Below are 17500 nucleotides of genomic sequence, written 5' to 3'. Positions count from 1 at the left end.
ATGGATGGATGGATGGATGGATGGATGGATAGATAGAAGGATAGAAGGATAGAAGGATGGATGGATGGATAGAAGGATGGATAGATAGAAGGATAGAAGGATAGAAGGATAGAAGGATGGATGGATGGATGGATGGATGGATGGATGGATGGATGGATAGAAGGATGGATAGATAGAAGGATAGAAGGATAGAAGGATGGATGGATGGATGGATAGATAGAAGGATAGAAGGATGGATAGATAGAAGGATAGAAGGATAGAAGGATGGATAGATAGAAGGATAGAAGGATGGATGGATGGATGGATGGATGGATGGATGGATAGATAGAAGGATAGAAGGATAGAAGGATGGATGGATGGATGGATGGATGGATGGATAGATAGAAGGATAGAAGGATAGAAGGATGGATGGATGGATGGATGGATGGATGGATGGATGGATGGATAGATAGAAGGATAGAAGGATGGATAGATAGAAGGATAGAAGGATAGAAGGATGGATGGATGGATGGATGGATGGATGGATGGATGGATGGATGGATGGATAGAAGGATAGATAGAAGGATAGAAGGATAGAAGGATGGATGGATGGATAGAAGGATGGATAGATAGAAGGATAGAAGGATAGAAGGATAGAAGGATAGAAGGATGGATGGATGGATGGATGGATGGATGGATGGATAGAAGGATAGATAGAAGGATAGAAGGATAGAAGGATAGAAGGATGGATGGATGGATGGATGGATGGATGGATAGATAGAAGGATAGAAGGATAGAAGGATGGATGGATGGATGGATAGATAGAAGGATAGAAGGATAGAAGGATGGATGGATGGATGGATGGATGGATGGATAGAAGGATGGATAGATAGAAGGATAGAAGGATAGAAGGATGGATGGATGGATGGATGGATGGATGGATGGATGGATAGAAGGATGGATAGATAGAAGGATAGAAGGATAGAAGGATGGATGGATGGATGGATAGATAGAAGGATAGAAGGATGGATAGATAGAAGGATAGAAGGATAGAAGGATGGATAGATAGAAGGATAGAAGGATGGATGGATGGATGGATGGATGGATGGATGGATAGATAGAAGGATAGAAGGATAGAAGGATGGATGGATGGATGGATGGATGGATGGATGGATAGAAGGATGGATAGATAGAAGGATAGAAGGATAGAAGGATGGATGGATGGATGGATGGATGGATGGATGGATGGATGGATGGATAGAAGGATGGATAGATAGAAGGATAGAAGGATAGAAGGATGGATGGATGGATGGATGGATGGATGGATGGATGGATGGATGGATGGATAGATAGAAGGATAGAAGGATGGATAGATAGAAGGATAGAAGGATAGAAGGATGGATGGATGGATGGATGGATGGATGGATGGATGGATGGATAGAAGGATAGATAGAAGGATAGAAGGATAGAAGGATGGATGGATGGATAGAAGGATGGATAGATAGAAGGATAGAAGGATAGAAGGATAGAAGGATAGAAGGATGGATGGATGGATGGATGGATGGATGGATGGATAGAAGGATAGATAGAAGGATAGAAGGATAGAAGGATAGAAGGATGGATGGATGGATGGATGGATGGATAGATAGAAGGATAGAAGGATAGAAGGATGGATGGATGGATAGAAGGATGGATAGATAGAAGGATAGAAGGATAGAAGGATAGAAGGATAGAAGGATGGATGGATGGATGGATGGATGGATAGATAGAAGGATAGAAGGATAGAAGGATGGATGGATGGATGGATGGATGGATAGATAGAAGGATAGAAGGATAGAAGGATGGATGGATGGATAGAAGGATGGATAGATAGAAGGATAGAAGGATAGAAGGATGGATGGATGGATGGATAGATAGAAGGATAGAAGGATGGATAGATAGAAGGATAGAAGGATAGAAGGATGGATAGATAGAAGGATAGAAAGATGGATGGATGGATGGATGGATGGATAGAAGGATGGATGGATGGATAGATGGATAGAAGGATAGAAGGACAGAAGATGTTCAGATATTCAGATGTTCAGATGTTCAGATGTTCAGATGTTCAGATGTTCAGATGTTCAGATGTTCAGATGTTCAGATGTATGCCTGCAGTGAAGCAGGTCTTGGGTGACTCACGGTGAAAACCCGCAGGTTCTCACACTTGTGTGTGTCGTCGGGCTGCGCCGGACGCCGGCGTCTCCGCAGGCGTCCGTGGAGCCACATCAGCAGGTAACACACCGACTTGGGACTCGGGACGATGTTGAACGGAGGAGGCAAAGTTCCTCCTTCGTCAAAGTAACTCATCCACAACTTGGTGCGAGCGAACTTCCACTCGATGTCTGCGTGGTCCTGCAGGAGAAGATCGGAAGAAGATGTTTCAGTCCGCGGGATCTTCAAGGTTCCTCCGGCTCCTGACGTGCACACTCACGGCGATGAGCTGGTAGGAGTTGTTCATCATGGCGATGAGCATGTTGAGAAGAACCACCAAGGAGATCACGTTGTAGGTGCCGAACATGGTGGCTCCCACGAACTCGGTGAACTCGTGGCGAGCCTTCACGTTGGTGACGTAGAGGTTGAGCAGGCCGAAGATGGACCAGAAGAGGGACTGCAGCGTCTCAAAGAGCCTGACACACACACACACACACACACACACACACACACACACACACACACGGAGGTGGTGAGTCAATGTATGGAGAAGCTGCAGGACCTACTGCCAGGGCAAGGGGGCGTGGCCAAACAGGAGGGGGCGTGGTCAGTTGTAAAGGGGGCGTGGCCAGAGATCCAAGGGGCGGGGCTTAGCAGCCTCAACAACTGAGCTGTCAATCATCTCTCTCTTCCTCCATCTCCTCTTTCTCTCATCTATTTTTCATCCCCTTGTTTCGACTATTATAGCGTTCTTCTGCCTGTGTGTGTGTGTGTGTGTGTGTGTGTGTGTGTGTGTGTGTGTGTGCGTGTGTGTGTGTGTGTGCGTGTGTGTGTGTGTGTGTAAAATAGCGTGATGTTATGTCATCGTCTGGAAAGCGGACACAGGTGACGGATGGAGAGAGCAGAGGAGGAATAAACTAAAACCACGTGAGATCTTTTATCGATCAATCAATCAATCCATTGATTATCGAGAAATTAAGTCATTCTCAAAAAAACAGCCGTGTTATGCGCAGTGTCAAGTGGCGGAAATAAGATAGAGCACATCCTGTTTGGCCTTTCAAAATAAAAGCGCAAGCTGAGAAAGCCAGCTAAGACTTTCAAAATAAAATACCTTAATTTGTTAAGGTATTAACAAAATGGCAACTTTACATCTGAATATTTATTAATTTATAAATTTATCAATTACAATTAATCACACTTCGGAAGCTACAAGGGGTTAAGAAGACACTATTAATAAAATCTGATTTAATAAAAATATATAATCGAAGGACACTTTGGTCAGGTCATGCGGCCTCAAAAACAGACTGAGGTTGAAAACAAAGCAAAAATAAAATTTAAAAAAAAGGACAACCTGAGGTTAAAAAAAATGACATCATCAAATAAATAAATGAACAAACAAATAAAGAAATACATACATAAATAAAATCAAATCCATAATCCCCTAAAATTCACCGGAAACCTCTGAGCTGTAAAGCGATGATCCTCAACTTCCAATCATTTTAATGTCAGACATCCACCGTAGTGTCTGTGTGACTGTGTGAGTGTGTGTGTGTGTGTGTGTGTGTGTGTGTGTGTGTGTGTGTGTGTGTGTGTGTTCAGACTTGGCAGCCGGACAAAGTGCAATTAAATCATTGCAGCCTTTAGTTCCTGTCACGCTTATGAATATGGAGGATTTTCTGTGTGTGTGTGTGTGTGTGTCTTTGTCTGTGTGTGTGTGTGTGTGTGTGTGTCTTTGTCTGTGTGTGTGTGTGTGTGTGTGTGTCTTTGTCTGTGTGTGTGTGTGTGTGTGTGTGTGTGTGTGTGTGTGTGTCGGCGGCCATGATGACTGACTCACCACCGCTCACCTGCCTCGGATAAACGTGTTTAAAGCGAACAGGAAGTTATTTTTCGTCTCTGCAACATTATTTTTGAATTAACGATCTTTTCTTTAAATTAAAGAAATACATTTTTTAACAAAAATAAATAAAACTGAAATAGAGTTATGTTTTTCTGTCCATAAATTCAGGAGAAATCATTTAATTTGAAATATAAAATTGTTCTGTGTCCTTCCCAGCCCTGGTTATATATAACGCGGCACACTTCCATGTAATAACATTGTAATAAAATAATAACGATGCTCTCCTGCTGCTTTTGTGTGTCTGCACGCTTGTGTGTGTGTGTGCGAGTGTGTGTGTTTGTGTGTGTGTGTGTGTGTGTCTGTGTGTGTGTGCATGAGTGTGGAGACACACACTCCTGCCACGTGGTGTAAAAACATATTAATGGTGATAAGTGTGTGTGAAGATGAGAGGAAGGAAATTAACTTGTAAATCAAACACAAACACACACACTTGCACGCATGCCTGCACATACACACACACACACACACACACTCTACCTCGCCATGAAATGAGGAACACTCATCTTCAAATAAATCCTATGCTTTTTTTTTTTTTTAAATCACAAAAAAATTCAAATAAAAAAAAAGGGGGAGTTTATATTTCAAAATTTTTGGAAAATAATTTTGAAATTTAACTAGAAGTCATTTTTAGAAATTTTATTTTTTAAATTATCAATGAAATGAAATTTAAAAAAAAAATCAACAAAACACATAAAAAATAAAAATAAATCAAAAAAAAAAATTATAAAAAAAAAAAACAATTGAAAAAAAAAAAAAAACTAAAAATCAAATCAAAAAAATCTTTAAAATTTGCAATAATAACATGATTTTAAATCACTGAAATGAAACAGATGGTCCTCACGTGGAGAAGGCGTTGTTCTGCCGTTCGCAGCGGATGCCCTTGCAGTTGCTCGGCTCCTCGGACGCCTTGGTCTCGTAGTAGAAGTACAGCTGGTTCAGGCCGTTGGCGAAGGCCAGCAGCACCTGCGGGCGCCGACGGGAGGCGGAAACATCCGTTCGGATTCAGCGGCTTCGGGAAAACTAGAGTGTTATGAAGTCGACGGGTGTGATGGACGTCCTCCACCTCCTCCGACGGACGCAGCCCTGATACTAGTTTGTATCTGCGTTATCACCGACAAAACCTGTCATTAACTTCTAAACCCTTTTATAGCCTGTGCTATTAACATCGACAACTGTTATTAAACATCTAAACCTGCGTAATAGACATCATATCTGTATTATAAATGTGTATAAACCTGTTTTGCGGACATCATATCTGTGTTATAAACATCTATATCTGTGTTATAAACATCTATAACTTTTATAAACATGTGTACTTGTGTTATAAACATCTTTATCTGTTTTGAACATGAATCTGTGTTATAAACAGCTTCATCATTTATAAAAACCTTTATCTGTGTTATAAACCTCTGTATCTGTTATAAACGTCTATACCTGTGTTATAAACATCTATATGTTATAAACCTCTACATCTGTTTTAAAAACATCTATATATTTTATAAAAATCTAAATCTGTTATGAACATCTATATCTGTGTTATAAACATCTATATATGTTATAAACCTCTACATCTGTGTTATAAACGTCTATATATGCTATAAACATCTAAATCTGTCATAAACACCTATATCTGTAATGAACTTCTTTATCTATGTTATAAACCTCTACATCTGTGTTATAAACATCTATATATGTTATAAACATCTACATCTTTTATAAACATCTATATCTGTGTTATAAACACCTATATCTGTAATAAACTTCTTTATCTATGTTATAAACATCTACGTCTGTGTTATAAACCTATACCTGTTTATTAACAGCACATCTGTGTTAGACATCTTAACCAGTTATAATCATGTATAATTATTTTGTAAACATTTATATCTGTGTAATAAACAACTATTTCCATTAAAACTTTCACTATTATTCACTTCTAAATCTTTGTTTTCAACTTCTTACTACATTAAAAGTGTTCAGTTATAAACATCTACGTCACTGTCTTATAAACATCTATATTTGAGTTATAAACATCTAAATCAACCAAATCAATCTGTGTTTTATACCATTATCATCAATTCTTATAACTTTGTTATAAACTCTTGTGTAAAAAACACATCAATCAGTTTCGTAAACTTTTTCCACCCAGAGTGGATCATCTTTCCGAAGATCTTCTACGCAAAGCCTTATTTATGACTATTTCTAAAAAGTTTATAATTTTATTAAACACTCAAGCGATTCTTTTCATCACGTCTATCAATCAATTTTTCCGTTTTATTTACAAACTAATTTTACGCTCGTTCTGCAAGCCTTCATGTGCAAAGGTGTGTGTGTGTGTGTGTGTGTGTGTGTGTGTGTGTGCTACCAGGCAGTAGATGAAGAGGAACTTGAGGATGTCCAGCAGCATCCTGCCCAGCGAGATCTGCAGCGGCCCGAGGTGAGAGTTGGCAGTGAAGAGCGAGATGAGGCGCAGCGAGCTGAAGATGTTGGCGATGGCGAACAGAGCCTCGGCGATCAGCGTCGGGTGCCACATCTCCCACTCCTCCCGGGGGCGGGACGAGTTGTACTGAGGGGGCGGGGCCAACGCACACGGACCAATCAGGAAGCGTCGCTTTCTCTTTGTTTAAAAATGTTATTTTGCTAGTTTGGGGAATTAGATGTGAAAAAACTACAAAGATGGCGGACCGCGTTCCGAATGAATACATTGACATGTAAAGAACTACAAAGATGGCCGACTGAGGTCCACATTTTTACATTGACATGTAAAGAACTACAAAGATGGTGGACTTAGCTCTGAATTTACTGTTTTTTTATTGAAATGTAAAAAACTACAAAGATGGCGGACCGAGTTCCGAATTTTTACAATGACATGTAAAGAACTACAAAGATGGCGGACCGAGTTCCGAATTTTTACAATGACATGTAAAGAACTACAAAGATGGTGGACCGAGTTCCGAATTCTTACGACATGTAAAGAACAACAAAATGGCGGACCGAGTTCTGAATTTGCTGTTTTTTTAAGTTACATGTAAAAAAAACACAAAGATGGTGGACTTAGCTCTGAATTTACTGTTTTTTTTTATTGACATGTAAAAAACTACAAAGATGGCGGACTGAGGTCCAAATTTTTACATTGACATGTAAAGAACTACAAAGATGGTGGACTTAGCTCCAAATTTACTGTTTTTTATTGACATGTAAAAAACTACAAAGATGGCGGACTGAGGTCCAAATTTTTACATAGACATGTAAAGAACTACAAAGATGGTGGACTTAGCTCCAAATTTACTGTTTTTTAATTGAAATGTAAAAAACTACAAAGATGGCGGACTGAGTTCCGAATTTTTACAATGACATGTAAAGAACTACAAAGATGGCGGACCGAGTTCCGAATTTTTACAATGACATGTAAAGAACAACAAAATGGCGGACCGAGTTCCAAATTTGCTGTTTTTTTAAGTTACATGTAAAAAAAAACACAAAGATGGTGGACTTAGCTCTGAATTTACTATTTTATATCATTGACATGTAAAAAACTACAAAGATGGCGGACCGAGTTCCGAATTTTTACAATGACATGACATGACATGTAATGACATGTAAAGACGCAAATTTGGACTGAGGTCCAAATTTGATTTAATTTTATGAAAAGGTACGACAGACTGAGATCCAAATTTGATTTTTTCCTCAGGAAGTTTCGCTTTCTCTTTGTTTAAAAACGTTAATTTGCTGGGTTTGGGAAGTAGATGTACAAAAACTACAAAGATGGCAGACTGACTTCCACATTTGCTGTTTTTTTTAGTTTACATGTAAAAAAAACTCCAGAGAATATATTATATTATATTACAATATATTATATTTGATAAATTTAGAATATATCAAAAATCACATTTTCGAATGTTTTGATCAATGTGAAAATCATTCAAATCTCCGCAAACATGAATCCATCATCCATCCATCAATATGATTGAAAATATTTGATATTTTTTAATCAAGCACCTGAATATCATAATAAAATGGCTCAATATCTTGATTTTAATTACGTGAGCATTATTTAAAAACCTTAGGAAACTCCTGATTGATTAGAAAATTAATATCATCAACCTAAAAAAGACGAATCAACATTTCAATCTGGTCTGGTTATAATCTGAACCTTCCTACTTCCTGTTTCCTGCTTCCTACTTCCTGTTTCCTGCTTCCTACTTCCTGTTTCCTGTTTCCCCGTGGGCGACGAGCCGCCTTCCAGCTTTAAATCCCGTTTAACGGGATTGAATTAGCCCCGCTGCTTCCCGATCACTATAATCTGGTGTTATTAATCCCGGGATGAACAATGATGATTATGGGATGTCCAGGTCGTTCTTCAGTCAGACCTCCTCCATCTTCTACTCATCCTCCTCCTCCTCCTCCTCCTTCTATATTCAGCTATATTTGACTTCAGCAGGACTTCTGTCTTGTTAACTCAGCTTCATGAACACACACACACACACACACACACACACACACACACCTACACTCATTCATTTATAGACTCCCGCGACTTTGATGCATCGTCCTTCCTCTCTTCCGCTCTTCCTCTCTCCATTCCATGCGCACACACACACACACACACACACACACACACACACACACACACACACACACACACACAGCGAGTGCGCTCGCTTGAGGATTTGAAATATTTACAGGAGAAAAGACAGAAAACATGTCATGAAATCCGACTGCTAGTCGATGTTTAACAGACATTATATGGTTAATGTGTGTGTGTGTGTGTGTGTGTGTGTGTGTGTGTGTGTGTGTGTGTGTGTGTGTGTGGGAGGCCCAACCGCTACCACCAGTGACTCACAGCTGCTGCAGATGGCCTTGCCGTCTGGTGTGTGTGTGTGTGTGTTCGGGGTAGGGTGTGTGTTGTTTGACATCTTAGTTGGAAGCAGCAAAGGGCAGCTGGATTATCGGACAAACAGGCTCAAATAATCTGAGATTATAAAATCTCAAATCCAGACCGCATCAAGATAAAACTGGATTAAAACAGATTGAGATGAGATTACCCTTCTAGATTACAGGATCGTCGACTCAGAGATTACACCAGTTCATCTACGACTCAATAAAATAATTTTAAAGACAAAAGATTACACCATCTGAGATTAAAGTTTGATCAGATTAGTTGACGGCAAACTACTGCGAAGATAAACCCGGATTAAAACGGCTAATCCAGAGGCGTAAATAAAAACACTGGCTTCCCATATAATAATCTGGAGAAGAGCAGGAATCAAACCTGGATATATTTGGAATTAGCGTTCTGAGCGTTGAGCCGAGAGAATAAAATGGGATTAAAGCGGCTAATCAAGAGAACGGATGGAAGATAATCTGACAGATTATACAGTATCAAATTTAAATTTTTGGATCGCTAATTAGCACTTGAGGACAAAGAAAATACCACTGCTACCTTGGATTGCAGAGGATTACTGCGGATTACAGTGGATTAATGTAGATTACTGTGGATAACAGTAGATTACTATGGATTACAGTGTGTTGCAGTGGATTACTGTAGATTACTGTTGATTGCAGTGGAGCTAAAACAGACTATTTCTAAGAACGGCATGTTATGAATTGAATATCTAAACACCGTCTGTTTCATAATCCCGTAATCCGGCGGCGGCTACCTTGACGTAGGCCACGATCTTCAGCGATATGGTCGCCAGGTAGAGCGAGTTCATGGCGAAGTCCATCAGGTTCCACCAGTCGTGGATGTATTCTGTGAAGCCGCCGTCCCACATCTCCTTAATCTCAGCCCAGATGAAGCCTGCAGTGATGCACACACATACACACACACACACACTGTTGTTTGCAGCTGTGTGTGTGTTGCGCGGCTAATCCCTGGCTAATTTATCAAAATGCAGGGATATTCCTCAGGATTAACAGGATTAAAGTTGCTTTTTTTTTAGTAATAAAACAGGATTAATGTCGGGAATTAACCAGAAATCTGATCAGAATAATTTCAGATTAAGGTCATTGATATACAATTTCCTTCGGGATTAATAAAATTGTTCTCATCTCATCTCATCTCATATGAAGAACATGGAACCGGCCCTGGATTAAAGTGGTGAATTTATAAACCAAAGCAGATTTAGACACACTGGGATTGAAAAAGACTCGCAATCTAAGTAAGAACCCAGACGTAATCCCGGATTAAAGAGGCCCACTAACAAGAGACAACTCAGATATACTCTGGGATTGGCTGACTGTCCAGAGAGAAAAAGGAAGTCTGGATATCCTTTGAGATTACAGAGACTGATTTTAGAAACGAAAACTGTCGTCTAAAATTCGAGTTGGACTCTTCAGAGACAGTGAAAATACTCTGGGATTAAAGAGGCTAATTTACAAACAAATACACTTGAGACATAATCTGGGATGAAAGAGTCTGATTTACAAACAAAACAATTTGGACATAATCTGGGATTAAAGAGTCTGATTTACAAACAAAAACAATTTAGACATCATCTGGGATTACAGAGGCTAATTTACAAAAAATACACTTTAGACATAATCTGGGATTAAAGAGGCTAATCAACAAAAAACAATTTAGACGCAATCTGGGATTAAAGAGGCTAATTTACTAAAAAAGACAATTTAGACATAATCTGGGATTAAAGAGGTTCAAAACCAAAAGGGTTTGGAAATACATTGGGATTAAAGAGACTGATTAAGAAAGAATCTTCACATAATCTGGGATTAATCAGGTTCATTGTCCTGAGAGAACTCAGATTTGGTCTGGGATTACAGAGGCTCCTTGGAGGAACATTTGGGAACTGTCCCGTCCTCCAGAGACTGCTAACATAATCCGGGATTAAAGAGGCTAATCTGGGCCAGAAAAAGCGGAATTACACCTGGAACGTTTTAATCCCGGGTAGCACTTGTACCCACCCAGCACCCACGGCAGGATCATCCACTCCACGATGGTGGGAGGTGGACCCTGCATGTGCAGGTTGGTGCGAGCGATGTGCTGCGAGGCCAGCAGCAGCAGGAAGAGGAAGGTCAGGTAGGAGGCCGTGTGGCAGATGAACTTGATGAAGGGCTTCTTGATGAAACGTCCCAGAGCGCTTTTTGGGGCCAGCAGGTAAATCTAGGGGGGCAGGAAGGCGGGTCAGAACAACCCTCACCAGCTCCACCAGCTCCAGAGGATCTGCTAATCTAGAGGCCTGACATGGAGGTCTAATAATCTGGAAAGTAACCTGAAGGTCTGCTAATCTGGAGGTTTAACACCAAGATCTGATAATCTGGACGATGGACCTGAAGGGCTGCCTATCTGGAGAGTTAGCCTGAAGGTCACTTAATCTCAAGGATTAAGGATCTGGGGATTCACTGGAAGGTCTGCTAATCTGGAAGATAAACCTTAAATTCTGCTAATCTGGAGACTGATCTGAAGGTCTGCTAATCCCTGACTGACTCGGCCAATCGGGACGCTCCTACCAGCGAGAAGACGGGGAACAGCAGGCCGATGATGAAGCAGGTGACCAGCTTGACGGCCCAGTGGCGTCGCCTCCATCCTGGGAAGCCGTCGTACCAGAGGGTGGCGAGGAGCTGCTGGCAGTTCGGCTGGGCCACGAACTGCACACACAGAGGGGGCGGAGTCAGCGGGCGACTACTTCCTGTTTTACGAACGCCGACCAATCGGTTGAGACGCCGCCGGACAGAGGGGAGCAGCGCTGGCTGGAGGCGAGGAGCAGGACTACATCTGAGATGCTGAGGGAACTTCTGCTTTGAATGCTCCACCCTGAGACTCCACACCGCACCTTCAGCCTGGTTCTCCAACCTGAGCTTCTAGCCTGATTGTCCTCCCTGAACCTCCAACTTGAGCCTCAACCCTTAGCTTCTACCCTGAGCCTCTAGCCTGAGCCTCCAACTTGAGCCTCCACCCTGAACGTCAACCCTGAACATCCTCCCTGAGCCTCCAACTTGAGACTCTTTCAAGGGGCCTCACCCATGATTCACCTCCCTGAACCTCCACCGTGAGCCTTCACCCTAAAATTCCTCCCTGAGCATACAACTTGAGCCTCCACCCTGAGCCTCTAGCCTGAGCCCCCAACCTGAGCCTCCACCCTTAGCTTCTACCCTGAGCCTCTAGCCTGAGCCCCTAACTTGAGCTTCCGACCTGAGCTTCAACCCTGAGCCTCACCCATGATTCACCTCCCTGAACCTCCACCGTGATCCTTCACCCTAAAATTCCATCCTGAGCATACAACTTCAGCCCCTCCCTAGAGCCTCCACAGGGTGGCGTGTTACTGTGTCCTGAAAGTTCAGAAATGTAGACTGCAGTATTTCCCCGTCAGCCCTTCAGCCGCCCTCTGAGGCGACCACAACCTCTTTCCTCCATTCCTTCCTCCCTTCTTCCCTTCCCTCCTTCCTAGACTCACCCTCCCGTTCCTTCTTTTCACCTCCGGCTCGCGACAAAGCACTTAATCCCCGTCTCTTCTTTCCCTCCGCGGCGTCTCGGCATGAGTGATTAGCCCGGGAAATAATCCCGGGGTTGTAAATAACCCCCCCTCCGCCCTCCTATCTCTCCATCGCAAGCTGCCAGAAGAAGGGAAGAAGAAAGAAAAGAAAGACAAGCGCGTTTTCCCGTCTCCACAAAAAGCCCATTACATAAATGGGCTAAATAAACCTCCACCTTCACAAGGACACACTCCTTCACTTAAAGAGGACATTTAAGCTGTCAATCAAACTTGTTTTCTTTTTTTTTTTTTTTTACGACCGAACATTTGGCGTCGCTAGCAGGTCGCCAACGTCGCCGCCGACAACAACAACGCCACTGCAGTTTCCTTCGCCAGCGTGGGCCGGGATTTATCATCATATTCTGGCGCCTTCTCTTCGCACCTTTGCAGTCAGGTGTCCTTCTTCTTCTTCTTCTTCTTCTTCTGCTCCCTGCAAGGGTCTCCTGGCCAATCACCTGCCTCCATCTGAACCTCTTTTATTCTTTGACGATTCTTTAGAGATCTTTCTCACTAATCTTGAATTTGGTCCCCTAGCATCATTTCAGCAATTTTTACTCATTTCTGGGGAATTTCTGTCCAACGTTGAGCTTGTTTGTTGCGCTAAGTATCTCTCGCTAATTTCTCTCCAATGTTTGCACCATTTTTAACACCATTTTGGAGGATTTTTTGGTATTTTCTTCTGTCATTTCTTGCAGATGTTGAGTCATTTTTTTAGCATTTTTGAGGAATTACCAATTTCTGAACAAAGCTTCCTGGAAAGTGAGCAGGACCCTGACAGCCGCACCGCGTCGCACGCTGCTAGCTGCTAACTGCTAGCTGCTAGCTAAGGAGCTAAGCTCCTTACCTCACTTGTTACTAAGACACTTATAGTTTTATCACTGTTTACTAAGACACTTTATAGTTTATAGTTCATAGTTTATTTTTATTTCTAATTCTGCCTTTTCTTAATTATTTATTACTGTTATATTTTCTGTAACTCTGGCACAGCAATTTCCTTCGGGATTAATAAAGTTGTTCTTATTCTTATTCTTATTCTAAGACTTGAGGCGGCTTTAAAACTGACCAATCACAAACGAGGGCGGGGTTCTTCTGAGACTCCAGAGGACAAATCACAAAACAGCAAGTTAGACAAGACTAGCTTAGCTTAGCTTAGCTTAGCAACACATCCGGATAAAAAGCTCAGAGTTGTTTATTGTTATGTTTTTTGAGGAACACTGGAGATTAATACATTTTATCTTATTATAAAAGAGCTTCTAGGAACATGGGAAGTGAATTTTTTTTTTTTTTTTTTTTTTTTTTTTAAAAAAAAAGGGCATGAAAACAGGAAGTGGGGTTTCAAAAAAAAAAGACGCAGGAAGTTGAGCGGGACGCGACGAGGTCGACGTCTCGCTGCTTCCGACCTCCAAATCAATTTCCCCTCCGCCTCCCTTTGACTTTCCCCTTAATTCCTCCCGAGCCGCTAATCCTCTTCATCCTTCCGCCGACCCTCTTCCTTCCGTCTCGCTCTCTTTCTCCTCCATCTTTCCCGTCCTCTCCTTCCTCCTCCACCCCCTTCCTTCGCTCCGTTTTTCCCTTTTTTTTTTTTTTTTTTTTTTTTGCTTCTCTGTTGTTGCCATAGCGACGGTATGCTAATGAGCCCGTCGATCTCCCGGCTCAGCTAAAGTGCAGTCGTTCGCCTCGTCTCTCTTTCTCCGTCCATCACAAAATGGAACGATAAAAACTTTTTCTAGAAAGTTAATAAATAAATAAAGGTAGATATCGGTTTATTTTATGCCGGTGTTGATTATTTAAAAATTATATTAGCGCAATGGGAGATTATTCTGATCTTTATGGCGACGTGAATTAGCATTTTCACATGATTATTCCTTTTTTGGTGAAAGAGAAAGTGAAAATAGTGACATTTTGCTGCATTAAAATACAGCGAGGAAAAACTGAATTTACACACACACACACACACACACACACACACACGTATGAGAGGGTGAAAGCTGTATGCAACCCTGTGATTGGTCCAGGGTGAACCCCACCTTTCGCCCAATCACAGCAGGGATAGGCTGAATGAGAGAAAAATGAATGAACAGATGCTGATTATATATAAAAAATAAAAAATAAATCAAAACATTTGAAAAGTTAAAATGTGAAAAAAAAAAAAAAAAAAACGCAATTAAATTAAGAATAAAAACACTCAGGAGCTCAATTGTGTCTTAGTGAGTTATGAAGTGGTAATAAAGTGGTAATAAAGCAGTAATAAAGTGGTGAAAAAGGGGTAATAAAGCTTGTCGTTTCCCAGGAGCTGTTCATTTTCTCTGGCTTTTTCTTGTTATTGTGAGATTGAATGAAGACAAGCAATGAAGATCCCCAGCTCCTTCTCCTCCTCCTCCCGCTGCGACCATGTCATTCTGCCGATTGATTCCTAAATGTCAATCCTGCCAAAATATCCACTCAAGCTTTCTCTTCTGGCCGCTGTAAGCGTGTACGTGTGCGTGCGCTCGCCGCCGCCACCGCTGTGTGGGCGCCAGATATTCTTAAGAAAAAAAAAGAGAAAATTCCTGCCCAACTTGAGCTTCAACCCTGAAAATCCTCCCTGAGAATACAAGTCCAGCCCCCACCCAGAGCCTCCACCCTGAAAATCCTCCCTGAGCATACAAGTCCAGCCCCCACCCAGAGCCTCCACCCTGATATTCATCCCTGAGCATACAAGTCCAGCCCTCACCGAGAGCCTCCACTGGGTGGGATGTTACTTTACCGAGGCAGGCTCCATTGTGTACTAGCTTAGCACCACCGCTAGCCAGCTCTCTCAGTGTCACTTGGAGAAGAACGAGGTAGGAGGAGGATGAGGGTGGCTTTAGGTCACAGTGGGAAACTACCACTTCCACGGTAACCTTGTACATCCCATAATAATCCCATATCAGCAGCACCCCAACCCACTCTCATCTTCTTCTCCAAGCTCTTTCCTGGCTAATTCAATCAGCCCCTTGACCTCTGACCTCAGGAAAACGCTAACTCAGGTGGACAGAAGCTAAGCTACGTAGCGGCCTGCTACTTGTACTTTTTTTTAAAATATGAATACCTCCTTTTCTGGCCCCTGTCATCCACTTCCTGTCAGCATACCACCGATCTGTGTGTGTGTGTGTGTGTGTGTGTGTGTGTGTGTGTGTGTGTGTGTGAGTGTGTGTGTGAGAATATGACATATGTTGCTTCCTGAATCACAGCTAATTAGCTTCTGCCTGCATTTAATCCTCAGCCAATCAGCTGCCTCCATCTAACCCACACGCTGTGTGTGCGTGTGGGGTATGTGTGTGTGTGCGTGTGTGTGTGTGTGTGTGTGTGTGTCATGAGCCCTTCCTCAATTGACCAATCAGGTGCCTCCGTCTAACCCACAGCTTGTGTTTTGCAAGCGAGAAACGCTATTTTTTGTAGAATTATATTATTGTATAATTGAAATTATTTATTGAAATTAATGCGTGTGTGTGTGTGTCTGTGTGTGTGTATGTGGGGGTGTGTGTGTGTGTGTGTGCATGCAGACACGTGTCGATGGACTAATTATCCACCCCTGATTATCGAAGTCAAACACACATAAAGTCAAACACAGAGTCTTACAGCCATGTGCGCACACACACACACACACACACACACACACACACACACACACCATTTATTATTGAGACCACTTAATGTATAATTTAGAGAGACTGCAGGTATCAACGGGTCAGAGGAAAAAAAAGATGTTTAAATGATTCAGACAAATATACACACACACACACACACACACACACACACACACACGCACACACACACACACGCTCACATGAATGTTTCAGGGGTTTTATTGTAGGTTAAATGGAGGTTAAACACTGAAATTGAGTGAAGTATTTGACTGAGAGCTTTCCTGAAAAAACTACAGGAAACAGGAAACAGGAAACAGGAAGCAGGAAACAGGAAGCAGGAAACAGGAAATGACCGTCGTCCTTTCAAAGTAAGAGCCTGGTTTCACAATGTTTGAAGGGAAATTGTGAAAATGAAAGAGAAAAAGAGCAAAAACAGTTCAACTGATGATGGTGAAACACACACACACACACACACACACACACACAGATCAGTGTGCTGATCCAGTCAAATGGTTTAACTTCAATCGCTTATAAAGTAGAGAAAAAGATGAAGAGATTGGAGTCCTCGACCAGGACCAGGATCAGGATCAGGATTAGGACCAGGATTAGGATCAGGATCAGGATTAGGATCAGGATTAGAGTCAGTATCATGATAAAGGTTAGAACCACGACAAGGATCTGGACCAGGACCAAGTTAGAATCAAGACCAGTATAAGAATCAAGAGGACCAGGATCAGGATCTGGACAAGGATTAGGGTCAGGGTCGGTTACAACAGGTCCTGGACTTTGACCAGGAACAGGATCATGGCTGGTCCAGGATTAGGACCAGAACCAGAATCAGGACCAGAATAGAACCTGGCTAACAAGAACCAAGACTGGACCAGGACCAGGACCAGGACCAGGACCAGGACCTGGGATGGGGAAATGTAAATATGTGAGGAATCAGCAGCAGATCCAGACTAATTCTATGAAGTGTGTGTGTGTGTGTGTGTGTGTGTGTGTGTGTGTGTGTGTGTGTGTGTGTGTGTGTGTGTGTGCGGGCGCCTTAAAGGCTCACTGCGTCTAATCTGAGTCGAAACGTCTAATCCGGTCACTTCCTGTCACAGAACAAAGTGGGCAGATTTACTGTAATCCTCACACACACACACACACACACACACACACACACACACACACACACACACACACACACCAGAATCATGACGCAGCTTCAATGTCATTTCAAAATAAAAGCTTTCATTCCTGAGAGAGATGGAGGGATGAAGGATGGAGAGATGAAAGATGAAAGATGGAGGGATGAAAGATGGAAAGATGAAAGATGGAGGGATGAAAGATGG

The 17500-nt window shown here is 42.1% G+C and overlaps 1 protein-coding gene across 1 annotated transcript in view; it reads right to left on the bottom strand.

Moving 5' to 3' along the window:
• Window positions 1-17500, bottom strand: part of trpc5a (transient receptor potential cation channel, subfamily C, member 5a) — a 36449-nt gene that overhangs the window by 6426 nt on the left and 12523 nt on the right. Inside the window, exons 8-14 of the mRNA XM_086166122.1 lie at window positions 11534-11671; window positions 10988-11186; window positions 9727-9866; window positions 6432-6632; window positions 4908-5029; window positions 2450-2645; window positions 2158-2370 (exon numbers count right to left, since the gene is read on the bottom strand). Coding sequence (XP_086022248.1) covers window positions 2158-2370; window positions 2450-2645; window positions 4908-5029; window positions 6432-6632; window positions 9727-9866; window positions 10988-11186; window positions 11534-11671 — 1209 coding nt within the window. The remainder of the gene's footprint in view (window positions 1-2157; window positions 2371-2449; window positions 2646-4907; window positions 5030-6431; window positions 6633-9726; window positions 9867-10987; window positions 11187-11533; window positions 11672-17500) is intronic.

This window comes from Fistularia commersonii, chromosome 19, assembly GCF_037954325.1.
Source record: "Fistularia commersonii isolate RoL2024-O1a breed Wild chromosome 19, RoL_Fcom_v1.0, whole genome shotgun sequence".
Taxonomy (NCBI): domain Eukaryota; kingdom Metazoa; phylum Chordata; class Actinopteri; order Syngnathiformes; family Fistulariidae; genus Fistularia; species Fistularia commersonii.
This window is presented reverse-complemented; position numbering and strand designations above follow the sequence as displayed.